This window comes from Sitodiplosis mosellana, unplaced genomic scaffold, assembly GCF_009176505.1.
Source record: "Sitodiplosis mosellana isolate CC-2019 unplaced genomic scaffold, AAFC_SMos_1.0 Smas_scaffold_6191, whole genome shotgun sequence".
Taxonomy (NCBI): Eukaryota; Metazoa; Arthropoda; class Insecta; order Diptera; family Cecidomyiidae; genus Sitodiplosis; species Sitodiplosis mosellana.
In genome coordinates this window covers 1154136-1180177 of record NW_022601432.1, presented here as the reverse complement: position 1 = coordinate 1180177, position 26042 = coordinate 1154136, and the positions used below count along the sequence as shown (strand labels likewise).

Sequence of the window (26042 nt, the reverse complement as noted above, 5' to 3'; positions counted from 1 at the left end):
AAAAATACAATAAAAAAGCCAATCGAAACAGTTCACCACTAGGTAGGTTTGAGCGTTGAAGTTGGCTGAGTGTGTAGCATTTCTGTCAAGGTATTCGTGTGCAACGTTCAAGTGTTGACATTTCTCCAATGAATTTGTTTACTTGTTGATACTCTTCACATGCTTTCACACAAGCAATTTCGAAAAAGAACCAAATGTCGAATTGAACCATTCTAAGGTTGTTTTCTTCTTAAAACATTTTCTACCTCAATTTTTTGATTTAAGCCTAGATTTACAACACTGTAATGAAATTATATTTTAGTGTTTTGTAAAAAATGACGGAAGAAGTGATTCATGCAAAGCGAATAAAATTGGACACGGACGAAACGAATGTGTCAAATGAACGTTGTGAAGCTGATGAGTCAACAAAGTGGAAAATCAAAGCCATTTTATCCGATGAATATTATGAGCCGTTGAAACGATGTTTTGCTTACGCCGGAGTTCTAAATGATACCAAATTAATAGGCAAAGTAATGAATGAAATATATCAACGAATGCCATTGAATGAGCTGAACCATTTGAAAAGGGTGAATAAAACGAAATTACTGTTATGTTCAATGAATGAAATGTTGCAATTTCTTTGTGAAAATCACGAGAATGAGTCGATTCAAGCAATGCTACCGCTCATAAACACCACAGCTGACGGTCAACTGGCGACTGAAGATGATTTACGAGTTGCCAAAGACGAAGTGACCATTTCTCTGGCAAAACTGTACATGACCTCCAAAGAGATATCCACGGAAGTGATAGCGGTTCTAACGGAAAAAGTGGAAATAGCAGCCGTTTCGGCTGAAGCACCAGTTCTGAGTTGGCAATACGCGGATGTGGCAAAAGATTGGCCGTGTAAATTCCATCCGAATAAAGATCTGGAAAAAATGTACAACGGAAAGTGGTTCACAGACACGGACACGGCATTTCATACTAAAATTATGGAGATTTGCGGATTTTTGTGCAAAGAATTGAAGAAGCAAGTGTCTGGCATTGCGGTGGATCCACGAACAAAGTCAATCGTTGCAATTGGTTTCGATGAATGCGATCGACATCCTTTGATGCACTGTACAATGGTACTCATTGATGGTGTGGCCAGATCACAGAACGGTGGCGCTTGGAATGAATACCTAGTCAATACGGAACTTTATTCAAATGACGAATCCGCAGAATATACACAGTATGGTGTGAGTTCGTACCTTCGAAGATTAATCACTTCCAAATTTCCGGCCATCGATGGCGGGCGATCGATTACATTCGGCGCTGAACGAGTAAGATCGGATGCGGAAAGTCGACAAATTTTGGATATAGATGTGAATAGCGATAATTTAGCGAAATATGGGCCGTACCTGTGCACGGGCTACGATGTGTATTTGTGGCGTGAACCATGCGTCATGTGCAGCATGGCATTGACCCACAGTCGAATACGCACCATTTTCTTCCATCAGACCCAATCGAAAGGTGCAATTAGGTCGCTGACCAAACTTCAATCGGTCAAAGCTTTAAATCATCATTTTCAAGTATTCCATATCACGGCAGACAGTTGAGATTTTTTTTTATCGCACGTGAAATGTAAATAAAATGTGTTGACATTTTCAATTATTCGATATTGTCATTGTGACTGAAGAGCATTGTTCATTTAGAGATATTTATAAAATGAAGAAAAAAATCGGCCATTTCGAAATAAAATTGTTAAACTGAAAACAGAAACGAGTGCTTTTTTTTTTAATTCGATGATTGATTGATAAGTCGAAACATTGTTTCCTTTATTTGGGATCATTATTATCATTACACAATTGAATGAAACTTGCATTAAATTTGAATGAGTTTGAACTTCCTTACAGATAACTTTTTCTGATTTAACCTAATACGGTCTACTCGAGTTAACATTTGTGGTGTGTCATTTAATTGAAGCTACCCAATCCGGAAAGAACGAGATTGATGGCTGCTTCGACGTCACCATTTGAAACGACCAACGCTTGAATATTGATGAGTTCTTCGAAGAGACCCATTTCGCGCATAGTTTGCAGTTCGTTGGCATACCGTTCGGCGAGATTATCATTTGCGCCGGGCAAATTCAGAGCACTAGCCGACTGGTTTGGATTTGATTGTGCGGATGTTGATTGAGTCGATGCGCCTGTACCAGCTCCAGCTCCCGCTGCACTCAATGCTTGCGATAATGCATTTGAGAACATTGAATTGCTGATCAAGCTGCCGGATGATTGTGGTGCACCAATGGTCGATGCAGATGATGCCGATGAGGTAGATGGTTGTGAGGAGGAGGATTGTGTTTGTGCCTGATTGCGTTGCGCAATATTCGACAAGGAGTTTGTCGACGATGTACCAGCCATAAGTAGCGCCTGTGCCAAATGCTCACGGCTAATTTGACGAATGTCACCGGTACGTTGATTGGGCGACACGGTCGGTGAATCACTTTCCGAACTTGATGAATCTGACAATGAATCTTCGGCTGGTTGAATATTCTGAATTAAATTCGGTTTATTGGCTGCCAAATGCTCACGAAGGCTTTTCGTCACAAAATCAGCCGAATGAATCAATATCGGATATTGTTTGGCTATATTTTTTACCGTCTCATAATCGGTCATCGATTGAATGAGAATCGAATCACGAAGAATTGCGTATGCACCCATATTTGTGTGAAATTCGGGGTATGCTTCAAGCACTTGCTTCATGATTTCCGGTCGAATGGTTTTCTATTGGAAGGAAAAGAATGGAAAATCAGAAAAATTTCGAAAAAAAAAATAGAGCGAAATTGGAAATAATTGAAAAATTGTAAAAAAAAAAGAAATGTAGCTACCGTCGATGAGCTGGCCATCTCTTTGAAAACAGCACGATAGCTCGAAACAGTCTTATGAATTTGTTCGCTGGTCGCTTGTTCACTTTTGTACTCCATATCGTACTGTTTTTGGAATACTTGAATCATTGTGCCCGAACGTACGCCATACTCCTGCAACGATTGCGCCTCATTCTCCAAAACAGTTCCACAGTAGATGAATTCTGAAATTAATCCGCAAACAAACGCAATATTTCTCTTAATTTTTTCCGCAAAAAATGTAGCCAATCACAAAAAATCGGAATCATTTTCCTCTAAATGCTTACCCAATTCTTTGTGTGGAAAATTTAGCAGCTTTTCTGCTTCAATCTTCAGATCAGCGACATTTTTTGTTATCAAATCGATATTGGTCAATTTAAGCCGTTCAAATGGTTTCTCGGGCAAACGAATTCCCAAATACAACGAAGCCATTTTTTCTCGTCTTTCACCACAATAATTATTGTTGAATTCTTGAATTTTCTTCTTCGTAGAGTAATGCCAAAAATTGTTTGGCACAAGAACAATGGATTTGGAAAACAAAGACCTTATTTAAACGAAATAACAAAATGCACTGTCACCTTGTTAATGTGAATGCGTACTGTCAAAACAAATCCAATTCGACCATATATACTTTAGCCCGAATTGAGTGCACCTCATTTTCGGGCTAGCGTCAAGTGACAGTGTAACGAAAGCACATGTACGGTGTTTTGTGTTTATATCAATCGAACGGTCAATTTTGTTAGAAAGCAACAAAAAAAAACGATGGAAAGTTTACAGGAAATTCAACAGTTTTTAACTCTTGAAACACCACAACATGTAAAATCGATAGCCATCACATATGTCCTGAGTAAGTGAATCGATAGAAAAGACGTTTCGAATTTGTGCATGAGACTAATGGCAATTGTGTTTCTAAAAGGTTTGACTGGATCCAAAGAGGGACAGGAGCTTTTGTGCAAATGTAGCGAAATTGTTGCAGCCCTTGGAAAATTAGCAGCAGAAGATAAAGATCCAGTTGTTTCAAAAGAGTCATTGTTATGCCTGGTGAACCTGTCAGCAGAAGAAGATGGTGCTGCGGTGCTTTTGAAATCGGTAAAAACCATTTACGCGATTGCAATATGCATATTCTTTATTTACGATTTTGGACATTTTTGATACAGATTTCAAAATTGACTGGAACTTGTGCCAAGAACATCATTGATGAAAATTGCACATTGGCCGATCCATGGAGTATGGTTTTGAGTAATGTTTCCCGATCGCTTCCATTGGCTGAACAAGTTTTTGACGAAATTGAAAGCAAATTGAATGACTTGATCTCGGCATTCACTCGAATCGATTACAATAAGAAAAAATGCCATTTGAATTATTTAGGTAAGGTTTTTCGAGCGATTTTGAATGAAAACATAGTTTTCGATCGGACTCAAATAGATCAATAGCTATTTAATGCTGAGCAATGCTCTATCTTGAGCTTTGAATATAGAGCCAAACAATTCATTGGAGAAAAAGATGACAAGATTTTGAAAATTATACAAATTCGACTCTATTTCAGGACCAATTTTCAGCAATCTTTCGCAAGTAACAAAAGGACGGGAGTTCTTCTGTCAGGCAGATGCAGAAACATTGAGTCGTTTAATACCGTTTGTACAGTACGAAGAGAGTCTAGTGCGGAAAGGTGGCATTGTTGGGCTTCTAAAGAACATTTGCTTCGATTCGAGCCGCCATTTATTTTTGCTTGAAGAAATCAACATTCTGCCAATCGTTCTGTTATCTCTAGCCGGACCAGAGGAATACTCAGATGAAGAAAATGACAAATTCTCAATGGAACTGCAGGTAAGTCGTCAATCAGAACTTTTTTGTTGTTGTTTTTTTTTTTTTAAATGTTCGTTGTGATATTTCATTAAAGTGCTGCATTTACTTGTTGTGGTCACTGTATATAATACCCATTATTGCTCCCCATTTTTCGCAGTACCTCAGCCCCGATAAGCAGCGTGAAAATGACCCAGACATTCGGAAGATGTTGATCGATTCGCTGAATCAACTGTGTGCAACACGAAAGGCTCGTGAGTTTTTGCGCTCAAATGGAACGTACGAAATTCTACGTGAATTGCATAAATGGGAAAACACCGATGCGGGTGATAAATTGTGTTTGATTTCATGTGAGAATGTCGTTGACATCCTTATACGAACGGAAGACGAGATAGGCGAGGATAACTTAAAATCACTGGACGTTCCAAACGATTTGGTGGAGAAATTCGATAAAATGGGTTCCAATTTAGTCGAAGAATAAAATATTTTTCTATTAAGATTTTAAAATAAATGTAAAAAAAAATTTAAATAAACAAATAAAAAATGTTGTAAATAAAAACCATGCGTAGCTTGTTTGGAATGCGGCGCTGATGTTTGAAAGCCCGAAAATGTTGACATTTGATCGAATGACGTTTGTCTGCAGCTTGCGACAACAACATTTTTAAGCTCATTGCGGCTTTTCAACCAAACACACACACAAAATTGCTTGATGATTTTTTTTTCTGTTTGAAATTGGAAAGGGAATTGTAAAACTCATTGGAAAAATGTTTAGAAATAAGTTGATTGCATTGGAGCATCCATTCGCTGAAACAGCTGACAGTTCATTTAAAAGTAAGTTCACGCAATTCCAATAAATTCTGGGTGTTTATTAGTATTGATGTTGATTTTGGATTTGATTCGTAGACGATCAGGATTTCGCAAGTACAGTGTTGTGGTTGGAAGATCAAAAGATTCGTCATTATCGGATTGAGGATCGAGACGCGTTGCGCAACATCGACAATTATCCCGAATGGAATAAGGCATTTGAGAAGTATAAAAATGACATTGGTGTGCCAACGTTTGAGACCCGTATCGAAGATTTGGATTGGATTTTAAGCTATGCCGTTCGTTTGGAGTACATGGATCGAGCGGATGATTTCAAAGATATTACCGGTGCTCTTGTGACAGAGGCCAAAAAACCAGCCGATCCAATGGCCGTTTCGAAAAATCCCTTCGACTCAATGGACATGAACTGTGAAGACTTTGAGCAAGGCGTTCGCCGATTAGGACGAATGCTTAACATTGCACATCATCCAGATCATCTGAAGGTAAAGAATCTCAATTCAAATTTCTCGAGATCTTGTTTGGATATAAAGTGATTTAAAAATGTTAAAAACAAAAATCGATTTTTCTAGGTTTTAGAAGCCGCATCCCGCATAATCGAACGAAAACTTGGCAAATCCGCCGAACAAAATACAGGCGACAGCGATAAAAAGACTGTTGCTTATTCACTAAAAGACTCCGGTAAATTCATCTACAACGATACCGATTTAGATGAAGCCGCCAAAATATTACGCTTGCTGCAGGTGCACAGCACGCGAAACCTGCAAACTACCATCAATGAAACCATCGTCAATGTACAAGATCTAACAGCAAATCCAAAAACGGACACTAAACTAGGAAAAGTGGGATTCTAAAAGAAAAAAAAACGACAAATTTCGATTTTCGCTTAATTTGATCACATTTAATTGTCATATTGCTTCTTCTTTTCTTTCTATTTTTTATTTACATTAAAATTGAGTTTTTTTTTCTTCTCTCTTGGAAATTTACATTTTAAGAATTTTACTCGCTAGTCGTTCGCTGAAACGGTGGCAATGCAAATAGTCTTGCCGCACCAAGACCGAAAATTCCTAGAATAAAGGAAGAAAAAAACACAATTAGTATTTATAAAAAAAATATGTGGTTTTAATTCGTTAAATTACCCGACGACATGCAGTAGATGAAGTTCCGACTAAAAGTCGACTTTTGTTTTTTAGCCGCGGTTAGTACGTAAATGCCCATTCCGATGATGCCCACACCGCTGACTAGACGACAACTCGAACAATCCTCTCCGTAACTGTGCCGCTTGGCTACAAGGCTTCCACTAGCATCACCCATAGCTTCTTCTTTTTTTTTTTCTCAAAACACTCTCATCCAAGAAAAATCGGCTCTCTATTTAACATTCGGTTGTGAAATTCACTGCTAACTTTTGGTGTTGGGCTCATTCAATACGGTCAACACTAAAAGTCAGTGGATCGCATCGGGCACCACTCGCACATGTTTTTGAAGCGTCAAAACAAATTTCCAGCATAGTAAAAGTGTTTGCAATAGAAAAATTCAACGTTTTGATTTGAGAAACTTGGGATATTTCATTCATTAGATTTTAAATTTCTAAAAGATAAGACAACAAAATGACAGTACGAACGCCAGCGAAAGAAATTCGAGGTAAGAAAAGAGAATAAAGGAATGAATTTTTCAATTGAGTGTGATAAATGAACTGAGAAACACATTTTTATTTTATGCTATAGAATTGGAAGCTGACACAGAAGAATTGGAGCAGGAATCCGAAGCATCGGATGCCGAAGAGTCGGACAATGAGGAGGAAATGGCGAGCGACAATGAAAGTGATGAAGCCGACAATGAATTCGATGATAATGAGAGCGAGGGTGATGATGAAGCAGACAACGATGATGAAGGCAATGCCGGTTGGGCCGATGCATTTGCAAAAGTGTTGCAGCAAGAGAAACCGAAAAATAAGAAATATTTGGTATTGTCAAAGGCAACGAAATTAGCGGATAAAAAAGAGAAAGATGATGCTGATAAAAAAGTAACATTCGAAATAGATGGCAAAGGTGATGACGACGATGATGATGAAGATGTGAAACCAGAGTTAAATGAAGAAGACGCGAAACCCACGAGTAATGAATTGGAACTGGCATTGATTGCACGTAAAGAGCGAAGCAATAAGCTGTTACAATTGCGAGTTAAACCGAGTGCAATGGATCGAGAACGTGAACGAGCACTCAAGCGTATCTCGACCAAAGGTGTCGTCCAGCTATTTAACGCAGTGCGTTCACAACAACGCGATTTGGTGCATCGATTAGAAAAGGCCGGCCCACTCGATCACAGGCGCGACGAAGTGCTGAACAATGTTAACAAACGACAATTCTTGGACATGTTGATGGGTGGAAAGCGTGCCAAATCCGAGAATGTCGATAATCCAATCAAAGATGAAAAAGAAGATGGCTCAAAACCATCACAGTGGAGCGTGCTGCGAGATGATTTTATGACCAACAAAAAACTGAAGCACTGGGATGAAGATGAGGGTAGCGACAATCAAGCTGTTGATAATAACGATATGGATTCCGATTCTGATTGATTGATGAAAGAAATAAAGTTTTATTTTTACAATTTAGCAATCGATTGGTTTCATTTGAATTCATTTTTGGGTTGACTTTATCCCTTCCACCATTTCTATCCTTCCCAATGGATTAAAATAACTGAAGTGCCCCAAAACAAGAATAAACAAGATACACTTTTAACAAGAAATAAAACAATCGATAGCGTTGAATTCAAGCGATTTTCTTTTAATATAATATTTTTTTTTCAAGTTCAGTTCATTTGATAACTTAGAGTTGTCAAGGGAATACAGAAAATACGAAAAATAGCAAAAAATTGTTTTCTTTTTAAATGTATTTTTATATCAATGTATAACTTTATGTCAATATGCCTTAAATTGTCTCAATTGATTGGTTTTTGTTTTTAGCTTCGTTTTTTTTTTAAACATTTCGTTATCGAAAATTTAAAAAATTAAATGAACGAGTACTTCGGCCTCGATTCACAGTAAACTTTTCATTTAGTTTAAATTCTGATGCGTTATTTTATACTCTCTTCCGTTGATTGCATGAAATTACGATTTTTCACGCTTTTTAAGATTTCGCTTTGATGCACATCGATGAATAATATCCGATACATGACTTTTATGATCGAATACCTTGAGGATTTGCACACGAGCCTCGTTAATTGAATCGGATACAATTTTGCTGCGTTGCATATTACCCTGTTAAGAACATGAAAAAAAAAAGAAATTAGATTTTGTTTCATTCACTTTTCATATTGATGCGCTAATTTACCTTAATTAGTTCATTAACACGTTCTACATCTGTATTTTGTTCATGCGCTTCCATACACTGAAGCATTGACGATAGCTTATCATATACTTGTGACTCTAGTTCCGTCTATAAAGAAATAGCGAACATTATTCCAGATCAATTCGTATTAAATTTCCAACGTTTTTTTTCAGTTCAACTCACCAGGTCTTCCATTTGTGATGTCAAATGGTAGATTTTCCATCCATTCACTTTTTGCACCACGTGAGTCTGATTGGCCAAATCGACAACGGTCGGTTTTCGTTCTTCACGTGGCTTCACATCTGAGTATCGTTGGAAGTGATTATGCGTTGATTTCCATGAATGTTTATAGCTCTGTAATACGAAAATCAATAAGTCAATAAATTGTGTGGATAAAATGGGTTTTTGATGATTTTCAACATCTTGATTTAAATGTGAATCGTTTAAAAAAAATGGAATGCATTCGCTTACATCGAGTAAATTGCATGCTTTTGGCCGTTTAATATAGAAGTCTATGAATTTTGGTGGACTATTTTCATTATTGGTCTTCACAGCATTTCGATTCGTTAAATTAGTTGCCGCTGCTGCTGCTGCTGCTGTTGCTGCGCTTGTGTTCGCCTGTGATGGAGTAGCATTTTGAAAAGTTATGGTCACTCCTTGATCATTTAGCGAAGATCCAGTAGCGGTTTGTTGTTCCGATTGGATGTGTGTATCCAAATCGATTTGGAATTTTTTGCCTCCTTGTGGATATTCGTCGAATATCTGCTTTCGTGGACGTTTCCGTGGCGTCAAATCATCACTTCCATTCGACTGGACGGGTGATATGAATTAATCGATTATTGATGGATGGAAATTGATTTAAAAAAATTCTCACTCAATCAAGAGTTTAAGAATGACTTTAAGAAAATTTATTTAAACTCACCATATTTACGGAATGTACTGTCTGCGGTAAGGAGTGTTGTGATGCTTGTTGTTGATGTTGTTGTTGTTGCTGCTGCGGCAACGCTTGAGCAACATTGTGTTGCAATTGATTTTGATGATGCTGCAAGAAAGAGCGTTTCATTTTATATCTCATTTTTATTTCAATCGCTTTTTTTTGAATTCACCATTGAAATCAGCCATTCATTCTTTTGTTCTTTACTTACCTGATATAATGCATTCAATTCCTCTTGCTCTTGTTGATCAATGCCCGGACTCGACGTGGCGCTCACTGTTGTCGATCCATCAGATGAGCCGGGTCGTGAAATTGGCGATGGTATCCTCTGACTTGCCTGCAACTGTTGCACTATTTCGGCACGGAAATCAACTAAAATGATGAACCAATTCAATAATAGGCTTGTCTATATTCGAATGGAATTTTCGAAAGAAACAAAAAAAACGTGGGTCAAACTTACTATGTTCACGTTTTCGTGGTGTGGCAGAAACGATGGTCGTGGCTCGCGGTGAAGATGTAGCCGACACCACAACTGAACTCGGTTTGACCCCAGATACTGGGATTATGTGCGCGGTTTTTTGTTGATTTGTCAACGTTTGGTTTGTTGGCATTGAAATGTAGGATATCTGAAATACACAATGACTTCGTTAGGATATATTCTCTGATATATCTGATTTCATTAGAATTGAAATGGATTGCACATCCATTCCATGTGTAATGGATCAACATACTTGTTGATGGCCGCCAAGCTGCTTTTGTAATAGGCCATCGTATGAGGTGGATTCTTTATTGCCATCAACAATGAGCTGCGGATTGAATCGAACTGGCATCGGCTGAGATCCACTCTGCTGAACAACGGTCGACGTAACCAATCCACCTGTCGAACTGTTCACAACACTTCGATTGGATGATGGAACAACTGCAAATGAACCAGCTTGTGGTGCATATGATGCTGTTATGGCTGTATTACTTGATGACACATTTGTTGTTATCGACGGTGAATGCGTCGTTATGGATTGCAAAACAGCCGTTGAACTCACTGATATCGGACCGCCTGGTGTGACTGATGGCAAAGATATAAAATGTATTTGTTTAATTTAAAATCGAAACTCAAATCGATCGAATGCATTTTTCTTTTTACGAAAATTATTCAATGTTCTACTCACCTCGATTGCTACTCACGGCATTAACAACATTCACAACTGCCGAAAAAAAGAACCATAACATTATGATTAACGCTCAAGTGTTTTCCGTGAACATATTCTGAATAGTCGAAGCAAGTCGTTCTTACCATTTTGTGATGTTCCGACCGATACAATTGGCGGCGGATCGCTCGTAATGCTCTGTTGTTGTGGCAGTACTTTGGCAATTGGTAATACGGTGGTTGTATTGTTATTTGTATTGGCCGTTGTAACAATGTTCACGTTACCGCGTACAATTTGCGATAGATTTGTGGCAACTGATGCTGGTAATGTGGTCACCGAAGTGCCACTAAGCGATGTGTGCGTCGCACGGGAGGTTATAGTCAATGGCACAACCGTTGAAGTTTGTTGCGTTCCCTGAGATCCAATTATTTGCTATGAAATGAAAAACCAATCGAATCAAAAGTTAAAAGATGAAATAATCGAACGATGGAAAACGTGTTTGACGTACAATTTGATGGCCATGGCCGACATTAATTCCCGATTGATTTAAATTCACGATCTGGGCTATCTGTGATGCAGGCACCGATTGACTATTGTTCGATCCCATCACAATACCAATCGGAGCCGAGGAGTTGCCACCTGAATGCTGTGACGCTTGTGATTGATGTTGAACAACCGAAGTTGACGATGGAATTGAACCGGTGATTGTTGCTCCTTGCGGCAGACTTGCCGTCGCTAATTGAACGCTATTCTGAGGATTCTATCGAGAGAAAAAAAGGAACATCAATGAGATTCGATTCCAAGTTGCTGTTTTTAAATGGACATTACCTTCCCAACGTGAGTAATAGTTAACGAGGGCTTGGCCGTTGATGCACTCACACCACGCACCGTATTAGCTGTGGACACATTTGATGCATTCACAACGAGCGGATGCAATGTCATTGCAGTAATACGGCCGGTGCCCAGTACTTGGCCACTTGGATTCGGTTGTTGCACTTGAATGATACGAGCGGCTGGTAAATTAGCTACAGTTAAATTCGAACCGGACACAGTCGTATTTGTGCCGGATGGAAGAGTGGTTAATACACTAGATGGCGTTAACACTGGCCCACGGATGCTTATAGCTGTTTAAAGAGGAATAAATTTAAAGTTAATAATGAGTTCGCTTCACTTCTTTGTTTTAAGTTTTCACTTCATATTTCTGTGGCATTAATTCTTGGCCCGAGTTTTTGTGACGAAATTTAAACTGCAACTTACATCCGGTTGCGGTTGAGACGCGACTCAAACCGGCCGTTGGTAATCGTGCGCTGCTGATTTGGATTGGACGAACTTGTCGTTGCGTTGCGATCGGGCTGGCTACCGCCAAACGTGGTCCCGTTACATTGGTGCTCAATTGCTGTGGATTGCTATAGACGAGCGTTGCAGTCTGATGACGTGGTGGCAAAACTGTGGCAAGTGTAGCAACGAACGTTTGAGATTGACCTAAGTCATTTTAAAGTAATATTTGAATTGAAATTGAAATTATCGTTTCAGAGTGCGTAAAAACGAACAAAAAACAGCACAAAATACAACAGCAGCTCTGAAACTGAACAATTAGCCCACTTACCCGATCCCGTTGCACTGGAAACATTTTGATTTGATTGCTGTTGTGATACATTTTGAATGGTATTTGTGCCAGCGCCACTCTGTGATGACACAATATTTGCCGATATGGTTGTAATACCCGTATTCGCACTGGAAACAGCCGTAACTAAAATTGAACGAGAATTCGTTGAAAATTTATGTGATCGATAGGGAAGTAGTGTGTGTTTAGATAAAGAAAAAAAAATGTGAAAATTACATTTTGCGCCGCGAGGTGCTTGTCCGATATTGGCTCGGATCAGTTGAACGGGTTGGCTGCCGGTCATCCAGGTGGTTGCGGTCGGGATGACGGTGCCAGCCGGTGATGGTGTGCGTGGTGGAATTGCACCGCGAACAAAGCTTGTCGATATATTGGCCACCGATGGTGGTGTTTGAGCTCGGATCGTTCCACGTGAACCTGCAATATTTGATGTGACGCCTGCAAACAGAAATCATGAAATGACATTTCAATAAAATTTCTGTATCTATCTCCCTCTCACTGAGTGTCTCTCTATCTATCTATCTATATCTCTCTCTTTTTCATCGTATGTCCACTGCTTGGTTATTTACTATGAATGGGACAATCATTCCGGCCAAAAATAGCACATACATATTTTCATTTGGCCAGAGAGTTTGAAACCAATTGGATAAAAAAGAAAATCTGGTTGTTGTTTTTGTAGTAAATTACTATTCTTTGTTCGAATTGAAAACAAGCATCGCTCAATGAATAATACATTTTTAATGAGCTCGATACAATTTTTGTTTCGTTTTTTGTTTTTGTTTTTCAATTGAAAATATTGTTCATCGAATTGAATATTTACAACAAAAAAAATAAAATTAAAGAAGAAATAATCGAAATTCTGCATAATCGTTCAAATTGTTTACTAAAGAATTTGATTTTCGACTCATTTTGAATACGCATTTCGTATTCATATGCAAATTTCAAAATCTATTTACAAAAATTATTTCAATATGCAGCATTTAGAAATACTACAAACTACAGAAATATTTTTTTATTTTTTTTTCAAATTTTGTTGTTGATAAAAAATTTGTTTTTTTTCTGTACAACAACACAAAAAAAATATGATTTAAAAAAAAAAGAAAAATAAATGGATAAAAACAATGATCTTGCCTCTTGGCATAAATGTATTTGGTGTTAACGGTCTTGTTACAGTAATTGATGTTTGTGCCATGGTTCTTGATGGCAATGCCGTTATTTGTGTTCTGCCTAAAGCATCAACTAAATTGACAAGAGAAAAGAAACAAGAAGAGAAAAAACACATCTCAAAACTTGCGCTTCCCTGTTTTTCGATCTAATTTGTTTGTAATTTAATCCGGGGTGGGTGGGTGTAGGTAAAGAATTTAAATTGTTATTTGGTGCATGTATGTGATTGAATTGTTTTATTGATTCTTAATAAAACAATTGTTTGTAATTTTTTGTTCCAAATTCTCATTGAGTTGATTGATGGTCGGTTGTTTTGATTTTCGTTGTTAAATTTTTGTTTTAAATTCGTTTTGTTTAGTTTATATTTTGTTTTGTTTTTCGGACACTGATTCTTCTGCTTTTTTGACATTGTTTTCATTTTCGAAGGTCGTGTTTTTTTCATTGGTTCAGTTCAGGTTCGAAAACAAAAACAATGCATGTGCATTGGAATCAATCGTATCGAAGTGTTCGGTTGGTAAGTGATTGAAATGTGAAAATGGCATGGCCAAATGTTGTGCAAATTGGAATACTGTACCTTGTTTGAGCATTGCTTGTGGCATTATTTGTGTTTGAATAATTTGGGCACTTGCTGTTCCCGTTGACACAACAACGCGCATTGGTTGCGGCGTTAGCGTTCTGTTCCGTATTGAGATAGAGAAAGAAAAGACGAGAAAAAAAAAGTAAGACACAAACACATAGTATACACAATTAACGATGAAACTGATCTCACACGCGAATCGAGAGCGAAAAGCGAACAAGAAATTGAATGAAAGAAAAAAGAAATGTGTGTTGTCGGGCCGGATGGATTATTCAATGTTGGTTTGTATGCGCTTACCGAAACTGCGTTTGAACGGTGGCACCTTTGCCGTCTGTGGGCTTGACTAGTGCAATTTTCGGTGCTAAATCCATTGGAAATGCGTTTTGTTTAATAATCGGATTGGGTTTTTCACCACTTGTACTGCCTATAGCAGCAGACGTGTTATTTACTCCTCCGCCAGCGTCTGGCGAGTTCATTTTTTGTCATAAATTCCGAACACCAACCGGGTGATTTGATGTTGATGTTGCATAAAAGATTCGATTATTTTCTTGTTATTTTATTTCAGTGTTTTTTTTTTATTATTTATCAATTTAGGCCCAGCCAAGTCTCGCACTCTTCCTCACACTACTCTTTACACGATGTGCACGATACAGTGCGCTCTCTATCTCTCACTCTCACTCACTCTCAATACCGTTCACGTATTGTTCTCCCACAAAACACTGAATTTCACATTGATAAACATTTAAATGGTGGTTTGGTAGCGATCGTAGCAGGAGAGAAAAAAAAGCGGCAATCACACGGCCAAAAGAAATTGGCGTAACAATCGATTTGATTACAATTAAATGCAAAATGGTGGTGAGATTTCGTTTTTCAAAAATTTCAATAAAAAATTTCGAAGGAATTGTCAAATCGCACGCAAAAAAAGGAGCCAAAAAACACACAAAGAAATCGATTTACGTTTCATTTACTGTGTCTACACACTACACTATCGTCAAAATTGACGAAGAAGGAAAAAATTGTTGCTCAAATTTCGGTCACAACTATTGCGTTCGTTTTTCCACACTTTTGGCAAATTGCAAACAATATTTCGATTTTTTAATCACTTTTTTTTTATCTTGATTGAGCGGGGACCTTTAGGCAATTTTCGGTCGTCTATTCCGTTTTCACTTGTGTGATGACGCTGAGCTAATTTTAAAAAGTGTTTTATGCGAAAGCCATCTATACTTCTGGTTGTTGGTTGAGTTTTTTTTGTATGTGTGTGCATGTGTGATTGTGTATGTGTGCGTGTATGTGGGAATGTGTGCAAAGCCGTCTGCATATAAATGTGTGTACACATTAAATTACCTTACTTCAATGCACCAATACACAGGCACAAGAGGCAAAAGAGTAAATTTTACGCAATAACATGTTTAACATACAGTTGTCATCGCATTCAGTCGTTCGTACGTTCATTCGGTTCGCGTACACGCTGGCAACACTGCTACTTATTTGCTGGTGTATGTCGTTGTATACACCGCAACCGAGTAAGTGTCATCTGATTTCGAGAAAGACTAAAACACATAGCGGAGGGAAAAGAAGAAACATACAAAAAAAAAAATTCCAAATATGAGGTGCGCGTGTGTGAGTGTGTCTGTGTCTATGTATGATGAAACGGAGCGAAAACAACAAAACAAAATTCGAATGTATGCAATGTTGATGCCCATGTATTGAACCACATAACGGCGGCAACCAAGAGAATTGTTTTCCAATGAATGTGTGACTTTTGTTGTTGTTGTTGTTGCTGCTGCTGGTCTTCTTGTTATTATTATTGTTGTTGCATTTAGCCTGTTCGATTTTGTGCACACTTTATTCTCGGCAATGTTATCAATTCAATCGAAGGGATCAATAAATGTGGCGTTCGACCAATTACATCTGCAGCAATTTTGTGCTGAACTCAACAAAAAAAAAACAAAGCGCTAAAGTAGAAAAAGACATAAAAAAAACATGTGTAGTGCTGTTGAAGTGTACACAATACCAAGGTTCTTCAAATTATGTAAACCAATGCGATAGCCTGGTTATTTTTTTATTCTTCTTTTTTTCTGCTACTCTTTTCACTCGTTTGGTCGCGGGTTTTGAATTTCAATAGAGCGATAGGGAGATAAAAATCAAACAAACACATTGTAATCTCTACTATTTATTCATCCAATTTAAACATATCTACAGCAAAAAACAAAACAAATGACAGAACATTACTGTAATAGAGAAGAACAAGAACAAAAACGGATTTTATATATTATCAATTTACAATTTTCACAATCAACGAACCTGAATGTTTTAACTGAGATATAGAAGTTTTTACAAGGTGTTCAATACTTTTTTTGTTTTGTTATTTTGTCTATTGACTTATTTTTTGGTTGGTTGCAAACCTCATTTTCTTCTTCTTCTTTTTATTTTAAATGCAGATATTATTAGATACAGAGAATTATTATTATTATTGCTATAATGCCGGTGTTGCTGATAATAATGATTGGCACGAGTTTGTTTGGTTTTTTTTCCCTTCGTTATCAATAAGTTGGTAAAATTGTGGGTTTGTGTGGAATAAGTTCTGGAAATATTGCTAATTTGTTTTTTTTTTTCTTTTTTAGTTTGGTTTCATTTCAAATGAAATTTTCTTTATTTAAAACCATTTGGATTGTTGTGTTGCCAACGCCATGAGTCGGTGCACATTTCGTCGAGTCCACGTTTGGCCGTCCAGCCCAATTCGTCTTTGGCCAATGATGCGTCGGCAAATGATGTGGCAATGTCACCTGGTCGTCGTTCAACCAAATTATATGCAATTTCACGTCCTGATGCCTTTTCAAATGCTTTGACCATGTCCAATACCGAGTATCCCACTCCAGTGCCCAAATTGTACGTAACAAAGCCTTTAATTTGCTTTTTGGCAATTTTATTGATGGCATACAAATGACCTTCGGCCAAATCAACGATATGAATATAATCCCGAACACCCGTACCATCGGGCGTATCATAATCACTGCCGAACACTTTTAATTTGGGTCGTTTGCCAACGGCCACTTGAGCAATGTATGGCATCAAATTGTTTGGTTCACCATTTGGATCTTCACCAATTCGCCCCGATGGATGAGCACCCACCGGATTAAAGTAACGCAATGAAATCACATTCCAACGCTTATCCGATGCACTTAAATCCTTTAGAATTTCTTCCGTAAAATATTTACTTTTGCCGTATGGGTTGGTGCAATTGCCCGTTGGATGCGACTCTTTGATTGGCAATGAAATCGGATCACCGTACACCGTTGCACTCGAACTGTACAGAAAATTGAAAACATTGGCAGCGGCCATTGTTTCCAGCAAAATGCTCGTACCACTCACATTATTTTGATAGTATTTCAATGGCAAACGGCATGATTCGCCAACTGCTTTTAATGCTGCAAAATGGGCAACCACATCGATTTTATGGCGTTTGAATAGATCCGTCAATGCGGCCTGATCACATATATTCATTTCATAGAACACAATCGTTTTGCCCGTCAGCGCTTGAACACGGCGCAACGATTCGGGCAATGTTTTTGTCGATTCTTTGTATGCATTATGCAAATTATCAATAGAAATCACATTGTGGCCGGCGTTCAGCAATTCAAGCACAGTATGTGATCCCACGTAGCCAGCTCCACCAGTCACTAAAATTGTCAATGACATTATTTTCAATTTGGAAACGCAAACAAATTCGTTGTTATGTCTTCACTCAATTTTCAACCCGCACGATTTCAGCGGACACTACAACGGAAACAGTTATTTAATGACGTTGACGCAGAATTGTGTACTGTAAATTTAGTCGATTAAATAATTTTGTTTTTCAAAAACGTGATGGTTGCGTTATTTTTTTTTCTCTTTTTCCTTTCAAAACGAAAACGCCTAACTCGATTGCTTGCATTTACTGAAATGATGTACTCGATGCAAATGATCACCACTCTATAGTCACTTCGATTCAATGGTGCTGTTTTTGTATGTTTCCAGGAAGCGCTCGCTACTCTACTCAGTTCGTTTAGCTTCGTTTAACTGACCGTGGCTTATCAGTTTCGTTTTTAAAATCCAGCCACAAGTTCATATGACACGCTGCATATATCTATACGTATCTTGAAAATGTGTTTGTTATCAAAATTGTTCATTACGTGTTGTATTTGCTTGCTTTTCTTTTATTTTATTGCCTTGTGTTCTGGTAATGTGTACGCTTTTTTTTACGAAAAGAAAAAAAAAACTGACGACACAAATATTGCTGTTATCATCAATAGAAAGCCGAATTCAGTGTGAAGTCTACGTGTTTATTCTTTTTCTCTGTTTCACTCGCTCGCTCTGTTCTCACATCGAATACAATCGATGTGTGTACTTTGACTGGGTTCTGTTTATCTAGAACAACATACAACGTGTATCGTATTGCCTTCTGGACTCAGAATGAAATTGGAATTTCTCACAACAGATAGATTCGTGCAAATTTATTCTCAAACTTATTCGGTAACGCGTTTAGTTCTGTTTTTTTTTATCTTTTCTTTTTCGAAATTTTCTTCTCTTTGCCTCAGTTTAATTGCGATGATGTCAAACTATTGATTGTTGAATAATTCCGTTGAACATCCGTCTCACAGTCTCTGTGTTGAACGGAATGTCGTGTACTTTGAAGCGAATACTAAATAAGTTAAACACAATGCCATGTGCTTACGTCGAAAAAACGGATAAAATTCCAAAATAAATTCTATTTTTTTCTTTCTTCTTCTATCGTTTGGATACGAAAAACCACTAACGAGCTTCCATTGCAACGAGACTCCTCCGAGAGAAAAAAAACAAACACAGTCAACAAAAATTCGTTGCACTTGTTTTCGATGCAGTTTCGTGTGTTGTTCCCTGTTTTTTTTTTCTGTGTGACCCAAAAATTTCGATTGTTGTCTATATGCTTGCCTCACCAGTGAGTGACGTTTTCATTTAACGCGTACATCATCAATTTTTCGGAAGCGCATGCGCCTTGCCGTTGCTCTTGTGAAATTCAATCATCTAACGCATCCTGAAAACGATTTGTTTACAAAATATTCATGGCCGTTACAAAATGGTGCTACGGTTCAAGTAGCAGCATCAGCGGCAGCAGTAACAATGCGCAAAGATAGAGAGATAGAATAATTGGTTAAGAGCTATGTGGAAATAAAACTGCGATCAATTTCTTTTTTGATATTCTGTGTTAATGGTCATAAATATTCCATTCAATTTATTTGCTACATCTCTTGATAATTGATTGGTTGCGGGGGAAAGGAGGAGAAGGGGATAATTAAACATACAATTTTCTAAAATAAAATCTCTTCTTTTTTTCATAATTCAATTTTAAATAAATAGAATGGCAGTATGTGCCGTGGAATGTGTTTTTTCTCAGCTTGCATCGATTCTTCATAACGAGGGAAAAGATGGTGTGTTGAGGAGGAAAAAACTAAAATAAATCTTAGCTAATCGATTTTTTTTGGGCTCAGTACAAATCGCCGAACAAATGATAAAATTTTGAATAATTTCACAATTGGAAATAATTTAAAAAAAAATTTAAAAACGCTATTTTTCAACATAAAAATGTCGAAATAATTCTTAAATAAAACTAATATGGCCAAATGACTATTTTAAAAGCCTTGACTTTTTTATTTGCTATGGGAAATTCGGATGAAGCGAATCGCATATGAATTATGAAACAGTCATTGTAAATCTACCATTTCATTAGCTGCAATTAATTGGTTCGGATTGAATTGTACGCATTACCATACAACAATTTTCGGAAAATAATAGATCAATTTCGGTACTGGATACAAATGATAATTTTTATCATTATGATCATATCCCCAACCGCATTTTCCTACAATGTTGTTTCACATTTAAAACAAATCCAGAAAAAAAAAGAATTGTCACTATTGACGTGCAAATGTTTGTGTGTATGTGTTGCTGTTGCTGTTCGAGTCAAACAGTTGATTATATATAATTTACAAATAGGTTTTTTTTTGTGGTTGTAGTAGTAGTTTAAATCTTGAACTTTGTGTGTTTTACAAACGATTACAAATGTTTTTTTTTTCATTAATTTCTTCTGCTCTAGAAACTGTGCAAAACTAATTTCATTATTATTGAATTTTTTTTTCGTCATTAATTTTCATTTAATAAAAATTAAATTCATTTACTATATTCTGAGTTGGTGTGATAAGTACAGAAAATATATGTATATATAATATCATTTTCATTTTCATACGTATATAAAATCATTGTAAAAATTATCGTTTATCGTTGCTAATTTGTGATTAGTGAATATAGAGAATTTATGTGTATGGCGAATCGTGTTTTCAATGGTGCAATTTTCATCAAATATGTTTATTAATTTACTAATTTTTTATTCTCAAAGTATTTTGACTTGTTTTATATGAACTGTTAGCTTGGTGCATAGCCCATTTGAATGTCACATCACAAACACGGGCTGGAACAAAATAAATGAGAAAAACAAAAGAAAACGAAAGAAAACGAAAAAAAAGTAACATACACACATATCTCTTGACGCATTTGATGCCACAAGAGAATATCAATAATCACAAATCAATTAATCAAATGTCATGCATCTCTTCCCTATATATTCTCTTACATGAAATAACTAGTGTTTATTTGTGTTCTCTTTTTGTTTTGTTTTGTACAAACGTGAAGCGAATACAATGAATAAACAATATATATATTGACAGTTTTTATTTCAGTTCTGAACTAACCAATTTGCAGAGCTAAAAGTCATTTCATCAACATTTATGCTCTATTAACAGTCCATAACGAGTTTGTTTGTTTTACTTGGTCATTGTCTCTCTATGTCAACTGCGACCAAACTCAATTTAATTTCAACTAAACCACTTTCACCTAATTAGAATGAACCGAACGAAAAATGGCTGATGAACGGCTTATAAAATGGTATTTGCCCGGCCGCAAAATTTGATACTGCTTTCTTCGGATTTGTGACCAGTTTGAATCCCACAAATTTATTCACATCTTGAACTGTATCAGCTCAACCAAGGCTTTTTTTTACACCTATTTACATTTGCTCGCTTCTTTTCTATACAAAATCTAGTTACAATATTTACAAGATATAGGTTTTTTTGTTTACTTCGTTCGAATGTGTTGCACAACGGTTTGCGAATGATGTCGCACTGAATTATATAGTATAAAAGAAAGCTCGTGTGACGATTCACTAAATAATATCGCATAAGTTTAAATTAAATCGCAAAACAAACGATTACAACTAAAACGAATAACATTGCTCAACGGATGGGTCAAACAAAATAGAGAATTTCATTCAAATGGCAAGGTTAATTAAAAAAAAAAAATCCGTCACTTCAAGCTTCTTGTTCGTTAGTCTAACCTTTATAGTTTTAATTATGCGGTGCTCTTTTGCCCAGCATGTATCGCCTCCAGCGATCGGCCGTGCGAGCAATCAACGGATCTCGATCGATTGTAGCCAACAGAAGCAGCTGATTTACGTGCGTTGCATGATAGTCCCATCGGGCGATATTCGGTTCGATGCCTGCAATTTCAATGATTCAAACTTATTAATAAAGCCATTTGGTCATTGAATTTTCAATGTTTCATTTTGTTTCTGCTTCTTAGTTTTCCAGATTTTAAATTAAAATTTAATTTTCAGATTTAAAAAAAAGTCGCCAAAAAACCGTCTTACCCAATGTGATATGCCTTAAATCATAAATGCTGCCCGATCCGGTGTCGTACATCAGAAGCATTTTCTTCAATGAGATCATTCCTTGGTCAAACAGAAGTCCGGCTTCACGTGATAAATTGCGCGGTGCGGTTGCATTCAGATCATACAGCCCGAGTAATGAATAAATAAATCCGTTCAATACAAATGAAGCGGGTGTGGTCGGATATTCTTCGTACCATTCGTATTTGCCCATGAATTTGGCCAAAACACCGCCCTGTCGCGATGGAACTCGAAATGGTTTTAGGCCATTAATCGCAGCCCTCAGATATTTTGCATCGCCATTTGAATGATAATAAGCTCGTGCAAGCAACGATATCGCATGACCTTGTCCCATTGCTGAATACCAACCCTGTTTCAATTCGGCAAATTCGGATAATTTCCGTTTAACTGGATTTGCCCAGCCGCCAGTTTTTGTATTTTGATTTCGTACAAACCATTCGGCTGCATCATAAAATTGTGTGATGTGTTCGGTCGTTGAAAAGGTTAAATTATCGAATTTACCAGCACCAAATAATGAAATGGCCGTCACTTTAATATCACTGCGTCGCAGTTTCTTCTTCATTTTATCCATACTATTGGTGTTGCTAGCGAATGCAGCACCGCCGGCAAAACTATTGCTTACACTTGTGATTGGAATTTGTTGAATGCCTTTTTGTAAATCGACGACCAGATCACGGGTCAAATGCTTCCACGTGCCCGCATTCATCGTACCGATGCCATAATAAAAATTACTTTCATCGGCAATGGTTAACAATGCATCGCTCACCACATAATGTACATTGTACAATTGTTTCGTTTCACGATTTTGTACAGTCACCGTAAAGCTACTGTTCGATTGTAATTCAATGTCGATGCTCAGCACCAAATCGAGCACATGATCCAAGTGCATTTCAATTGAACTGTCGTAATGGTTCTGTGTGGCAAATGAAATGATATGATTTTTTGCCTTTGATTTTGTGTGATGAACACGTGAAAAATTACTGCCTTTTGGCACAATCCAAGTTGCCTGATTCTCATCACCGTCTTCGATGATTTTACGCCTTGGCTCGGGATCGGTTAAATTTTTACTGTAATGCGATAGGCCGAATTGTGCGATTTGCGTTGGATAATAGTAACCAAGTGCCTCCCATTGCGTTGACACGGGAACACCGTCCGATGCTGATATGCATTTCACACGATCTCGCACCTAAAATGGAACAACGAAAATTTGCATTTCGAATCGAATCAATAGAAGAAGAATAAGAAGATACAAGGGCCACATACCTCAACATTATAATTTTCAAAATACATAAAAATCCCCTTTGGATCATAAGTGCCTTTGGGATAGTTGATTTTCGCATTGCTGTGATTCCATTCAAATTTCGGCGGTCCCTTTCCCACTGTACTCAATGAGCCGTACACTTCGAAATAATCGCGAATAAATGTAAACGGCACATACACTTCATCACCGTCTTGAATACAAGACACACTATACTCCTGATTTATAATGCAATCCACACCGACAACTGCATCCTGATTGTCATCTGTCAAACGAAAATTAAAAACGCGTTCGCAAGAACCAGAGTAGAATTTTGTTCAAAAAATAAAATTAAATATCACAACTGAACATTACCATTAAATCGACGATCCCATTTTGGTAGGAAGCCTCTGGCCAACGTCAAATCGCCACAATGCGTCCAAATGGATAATGTAAATAAAAACACAGCCAAACAAAGCAAAACTAGTACCACTTTCAAATTTAATCGCATTATTATGAAATACAATGGTGTATGCTGCAAGATAGGGAAATAATTTTGGTTGGTTTCAATCACAATTCCTAGAGGATTTTATTGGCTACCTTCGTTGGCCACTTACCTTTTGATGGTGATAGTGATGATATTGATATGGTTGGCTATTTGGAATGTCAGTCAATCTGGACGATGATGATGTTGTTCCACTCGATTTGATTGTGGCGGTTGAGCCAACAATTGAGCTCAAAATTCGCTTTAAGCTATGCATTTGATAATCGCTCACATGGATTTTGGTTTTCGTAAAATTGTTGGGTTTGCGCTTAAATTTGCTTTTCAGTGTAATTCACTATCTCTCTCTCTCTCTCTCTCTTGTTATCTCCCTAATACGATGCGCTTATTATTGTTAAACAGTCGTTCCTATTAATTTTGTACATTGTGCCGATTCGACTCCTTCCTTCGGCACTTGTCAGTATGTGATTAAGTACATTTGCCGATATGCGTTCGAATTAAAAATGTTTCACTGCAAAATTTGATTATTCAAATCGGACGCGCGATAAATTTTAAAAGAAAAAAAAATCGAACTTTTTTTCTTTTCTTTTTCACAGTGATAAATACAAAATCATTTGCTCATTTTTTTACTGCTGCTACTGTTGATCGATGCGCGCGTGCAGAAAATCAACTTTAATTCAATTGGTTTTTTTGCTTTATTCTCTTTTTATACTTTGTTTCAATTAAAAAGGGACCCTCGTTATTCGTTTGATCGACTTGTTTTATTTATTTATAATTATTTTTGTTCTGTTCTGCCGTAATCTCACTGAACACTCATGTTGTGTGTACTCTGTACAGCCAATGTGAACGCACATATGTGCCAAGAATTCGATTTTATTTCATGTTCAACACAACAATCCACCAATTTAGCATGACCAAATGATTTTTGGTGCAAAAAATAAATCACTTGCATTGATTTCGATGAAATCATGCTAAAATAACAATCGAAAAAAAGAACTAGCAATTTCTTTGCACCGATAATAGATTCATGGTTTTTCGGGTTTTGGTATGTTTGTGCTCCATTATTGAACTGTTCTAATCGTCCAAATGATTATATATGCCTAAAAGATGTGTGTATATATTTGTTATTTTTTTCTCTCTTCTCTTTGCTTGTTTTTCTCTTTTCTCCTCTCTTCGTTCAATCGGTTATCGTCGTTTGCTCATTCATTCGCTCTTGTGTGCTCGATGTTGTTCTGCCATCTCTGTCTGTCAAACACACACTGACAATCATGACAATAGTCAAATGTTTTGACGTTTCGCCTGTACACAGCATTCGGTTCGACAATGGCTGCACCACACTCACCAACTGATTACCGATTATTTTCGTTGTTCGTTATTTTTCGTTCCTGTCTTCTTTTTTTTCGAATGTGGCAATACCTTTGGCTCATTGACACATTCGTATGTAAGATTCGTTGCATTGGAATTGGAATTTGCTTTCGTTAGAATTGAATTTTTGTTAATTTTTTTGAATTCCCTCGATTTTTTTGAATTCTGAATTTGGAATTTTATTTTATGATAGGAAAGAAAATAATTTTTCGTTTTATAGGAAATCGTTTGGAGGCTTTGGCATCGGAATTTCGAATCGGGAACAAGGATCAGGCGCAATGTGTATTAAAACTCCCTGAAAATAGAAGCTTATTAGATATGACAGCGTCCTGCGATTGTATGCGTACTCGCGCGTGTGTGTGGTTTGTCGTATAGACATCTTTCCCTGTCTTCATCGATCATATATTGGTGTGTAGCACATGCAGTGTTGCGAGTATTCGTGCCCCAGTATAGTATATTCAATGCTGTTCGCACGCTTCATTGATATCTTCTATTCGGTCCATATGTGCAGAAAGAAACGGGACACGACGGTCGCATGCGAGCAGCCCTTCACAAGCTCATACAAGAAAAGTCATGTGTATACAAAATGTGCTCGGTAGCGCCGTCGAGTAAGTAGTACATACTACCGAGAGAAGAGAAAGCGAAGCGAAAAAAAAATATCTGCCAATTCCCGAATTTCCATTACAATGCCCACAGAGAGAGATAACGGAATGCGCCGAATCAATCGGTGGTGCGCGCACACATGTTCACAGCGTAGAAATGCACATGGAATATGGATTTGATTGTCGCCTTGCGTACGACACAACCGAATACATTTTTCGTTGTCGTCTTCTTCGTCTGTTATTTTTTTCTTGCTCTCTGAAGAAATGACACCGTTCTTTCTCGATGGTTTCGGAGGGCTGTTTTGTGTGAGTGTGTGCAAATGAAAAG

General features: G+C 37.3%; 8 protein-coding genes across 12 annotated transcripts; 4 read left to right on the top strand and 4 right to left on the bottom strand.

Moving 5' to 3' along the window:
* The first annotated feature begins 136 nt into the window (after window positions 1-136).
* On the top strand, window positions 137-1737 carry LOC129576631 (probable inactive tRNA-specific adenosine deaminase-like protein 3). The gene is made up of 2 exons (XM_055461975.1): window positions 137-217; window positions 302-1737. The coding sequence occupies exon 2, from the start codon at window positions 315-317 to the stop codon at window positions 1572-1574; it is 1260 nt and encodes a 419-aa protein (XP_055317950.1). The 5' UTR covers window positions 137-217; window positions 302-314; the 3' UTR covers window positions 1575-1737.
* A 7-nt stretch (window positions 1738-1744) lies between these two features.
* LOC129576625 (uncharacterized) lies at window positions 1745-3474 on the bottom strand. Its single transcript, XM_055461959.1, has 3 exons — window positions 3148-3474; window positions 2846-3045; window positions 1745-2741 (listed from the first exon to the last, which is right to left on the bottom strand). Exons 1-3 carry the CDS (start codon window positions 3290-3292, stop codon window positions 1932-1934), a joined length of 1155 nt encoding a protein of 384 aa, XP_055317934.1. The 5' UTR covers window positions 3293-3474; the 3' UTR covers window positions 1745-1931.
* A 28-nt stretch (window positions 3475-3502) lies between these two features.
* Window positions 3503-5222, top strand: LOC129576626 (protein HGH1 homolog). Its single transcript, XM_055461960.1, has 5 exons — window positions 3503-3707; window positions 3777-3949; window positions 4018-4228; window positions 4407-4687; window positions 4824-5222. The coding sequence occupies exons 1-5, from the start codon at window positions 3623-3625 to the stop codon at window positions 5142-5144; spliced, it is 1071 nt and encodes a 356-aa protein (XP_055317935.1). The 5' UTR covers window positions 3503-3622; the 3' UTR covers window positions 5145-5222.
* An 80-nt stretch (window positions 5223-5302) lies between these two features.
* On the top strand, window positions 5303-6471 carry LOC129576623 (RNA transcription, translation and transport factor protein). Its single transcript, XM_055461957.1, has 3 exons — window positions 5303-5494; window positions 5567-5970; window positions 6058-6471. Exons 1-3 carry the CDS (start codon window positions 5428-5430, stop codon window positions 6337-6339), a joined length of 753 nt encoding a protein of 250 aa, XP_055317932.1. The 5' UTR covers window positions 5303-5427; the 3' UTR covers window positions 6340-6471.
* A 444-nt stretch (window positions 6472-6915) lies between these two features.
* Window positions 6916-8100, top strand: LOC129576622 (RRP15-like protein). Its single transcript, XM_055461956.1, has 2 exons — window positions 6916-7126; window positions 7210-8100. Exons 1-2 carry the CDS (start codon window positions 7093-7095, stop codon window positions 8058-8060), a joined length of 885 nt encoding a protein of 294 aa, XP_055317931.1. The 5' UTR covers window positions 6916-7092; the 3' UTR covers window positions 8061-8100.
* A 147-nt stretch (window positions 8101-8247) lies between these two features.
* Window positions 8248-15675, bottom strand: LOC129576619 (uncharacterized). Of its 4 annotated transcripts, none has more exons than XM_055461948.1 (18): window positions 14550-15604; window positions 14250-14350; window positions 13643-13750; window positions 12731-12949; window positions 12497-12640; window positions 12148-12372; window positions 11719-12014; window positions 11399-11650; window positions 11037-11322; window positions 10912-10947; window positions 10477-10808; window positions 10206-10371; window positions 9957-10117; window positions 9734-9853; window positions 9283-9621; window positions 8995-9165; window positions 8815-8919; window positions 8248-8741 (listed from the first exon to the last, which is right to left on the bottom strand). In XM_055461948.1, exons 1-18 carry the CDS (start codon window positions 14726-14728, stop codon window positions 8592-8594), a joined length of 3390 nt encoding a protein of 1129 aa, XP_055317923.1. In that variant the 5' UTR covers window positions 14729-15604; the 3' UTR covers window positions 8248-8591. The 4 variants fall into 4 exon arrangements, with proteins under 4 accessions (XP_055317923.1, XP_055317925.1, XP_055317927.1 ...); XM_055461950.1 differs by having other exon boundaries at window positions 12148-12336; window positions 14550-15503; XM_055461952.1 differs by lacking the exon at window positions 13643-13750 and having other exon boundaries at window positions 12148-12336; window positions 14550-15675.
* A 734-nt stretch (window positions 15676-16409) lies between these two features.
* LOC129576621 (UDP-glucose 4-epimerase) lies at window positions 16410-19480 on the bottom strand. The gene has a single exon (XM_055461955.1). It carries the CDS (start codon window positions 17949-17951, stop codon window positions 16905-16907), a length of 1047 nt encoding a protein of 348 aa, XP_055317930.1. The 5' UTR covers window positions 17952-19480; the 3' UTR covers window positions 16410-16904.
* Window positions 19456-25094, bottom strand: LOC129576620 (D-glucuronyl C5-epimerase B). Of its 2 annotated transcripts, XM_055461954.1 has the most exons (6): window positions 23863-25023; window positions 23621-23780; window positions 23272-23531; window positions 21970-23194; window positions 21658-21819; window positions 20398-21362 (listed from the first exon to the last, which is right to left on the bottom strand). In XM_055461954.1, exons 1-5 carry the CDS (start codon window positions 24004-24006, stop codon window positions 21668-21670), a joined length of 1941 nt encoding a protein of 646 aa, XP_055317929.1. In that variant the 5' UTR covers window positions 24007-25023; the 3' UTR covers window positions 20398-21362; window positions 21658-21667. The 2 variants fall into 2 exon arrangements, with proteins under 2 accessions (XP_055317928.1, XP_055317929.1); XM_055461953.1 differs by having other exon boundaries at window positions 19456-21819; window positions 23863-25094.
* Between the last annotated feature and the right edge of the window lie 948 nt (window positions 25095-26042).

Excerpts from the sequence above, each read along its gene's own strand:
- LOC129576626 (XM_055461960.1), top strand. The coding sequence starts at position 3,623 with ATGGAAAGTTTACAGGAAATTCAACAGTTTTTAACTCTTGAAACACCA. Across the intron at positions 4,229-4,406 it reads ATGCCATTTGAATTATTTAG|GACCAATTTTCAGCAATCTT; the intron begins GTAAGGTTTTTC and ends ACTCTATTTCAG. Across the intron at positions 4,688-4,823 it reads AATTCTCAATGGAACTGCAG|TACCTCAGCCCCGATAAGCA; the intron begins GTAAGTCGTCAA and ends CATTTTTCGCAG.
- LOC129576621 (XM_055461955.1), bottom strand. The coding sequence starts at position 17,951 with ATGTCATTGACAATTTTAGTGACTGGTGGAGCTGGCTACGTGGGATCA.
- LOC129576623 (XM_055461957.1), top strand. The coding sequence starts at position 5,428 with ATGTTTAGAAATAAGTTGATTGCATTGGAGCATCCATTCGCTGAAACA. Across the intron at positions 5,495-5,566 it reads AGCTGACAGTTCATTTAAAA|ACGATCAGGATTTCGCAAGT; the intron begins GTAAGTTCACGC and ends TTTGATTCGTAG. Across the intron at positions 5,971-6,057 it reads ATCATCCAGATCATCTGAAG|GTTTTAGAAGCCGCATCCCG; the intron begins GTAAAGAATCTC and ends CGATTTTTCTAG.
- LOC129576622 (XM_055461956.1), top strand. The coding sequence starts at position 7,093 with ATGACAGTACGAACGCCAGCGAAAGAAATTCGAG. Across the intron at positions 7,127-7,209 it reads GCCAGCGAAAGAAATTCGAG|AATTGGAAGCTGACACAGAA; the intron begins GTAAGAAAAGAG and ends TTTATGCTATAG.
- LOC129576620 (XM_055461953.1), bottom strand. The coding sequence starts at position 24,006 with ATGCATAGCTTAAAGCGAATTTTGAGCTCAATTGTTGGCTCAACCGCC. Across the intron at positions 23,532-23,620 it reads ATGGGATCGTCGATTTAATG|ATGACAATCAGGATGCAGTT; the intron begins GTAATGTTCAGT and ends TTCGTTTGACAG. Across the intron at positions 23,195-23,271 it reads TTGAAAATTATAATGTTGAG|GTGCGAGATCGTGTGAAATG; the intron begins GTATGTGGCCCT and ends GTTCCATTTTAG.
- LOC129576625 (XM_055461959.1), bottom strand. The coding sequence starts at position 3,292 with ATGGCTTCGTTGTATTTGGGAATTCGTTTGCCCGAGAAACCATTTGAA. Across the intron at positions 3,046-3,147 it reads TTTTCCACACAAAGAATTGG|AATTCATCTACTGTGGAACT; the intron begins GTAAGCATTTAG and ends GATTAATTTCAG. Across the intron at positions 2,742-2,845 it reads AGATGGCCAGCTCATCGACG|AAAACCATTCGACCGGAAAT; the intron begins GTAGCTACATTT and ends TCCTTCCAATAG.
- LOC129576619 (XM_055461948.1), bottom strand. The coding sequence starts at position 14,728 with ATGAACTCGCCAGACGCTGGCGGAGGAGTAAATAACACGTCTGCTGCT. Across the intron at positions 9,622-9,733 it reads CAGTACATTCCGTAAATATG|TCGAATGGAAGTGATGATTT; the intron begins GTGAGTTTAAAT and ends TCACCCGTCCAG. Across the intron at positions 8,742-8,814 it reads GTGTTAATGAACTAATTAAG|GGTAATATGCAACGCAGCAA; the intron begins GTAAATTAGCGC and ends TGTTCTTAACAG.
- LOC129576631 (XM_055461975.1), top strand. The coding sequence starts at position 315 with ATGACGGAAGAAGTGATTCATGCAAAGCGAATAAAATTGGACACGGAC.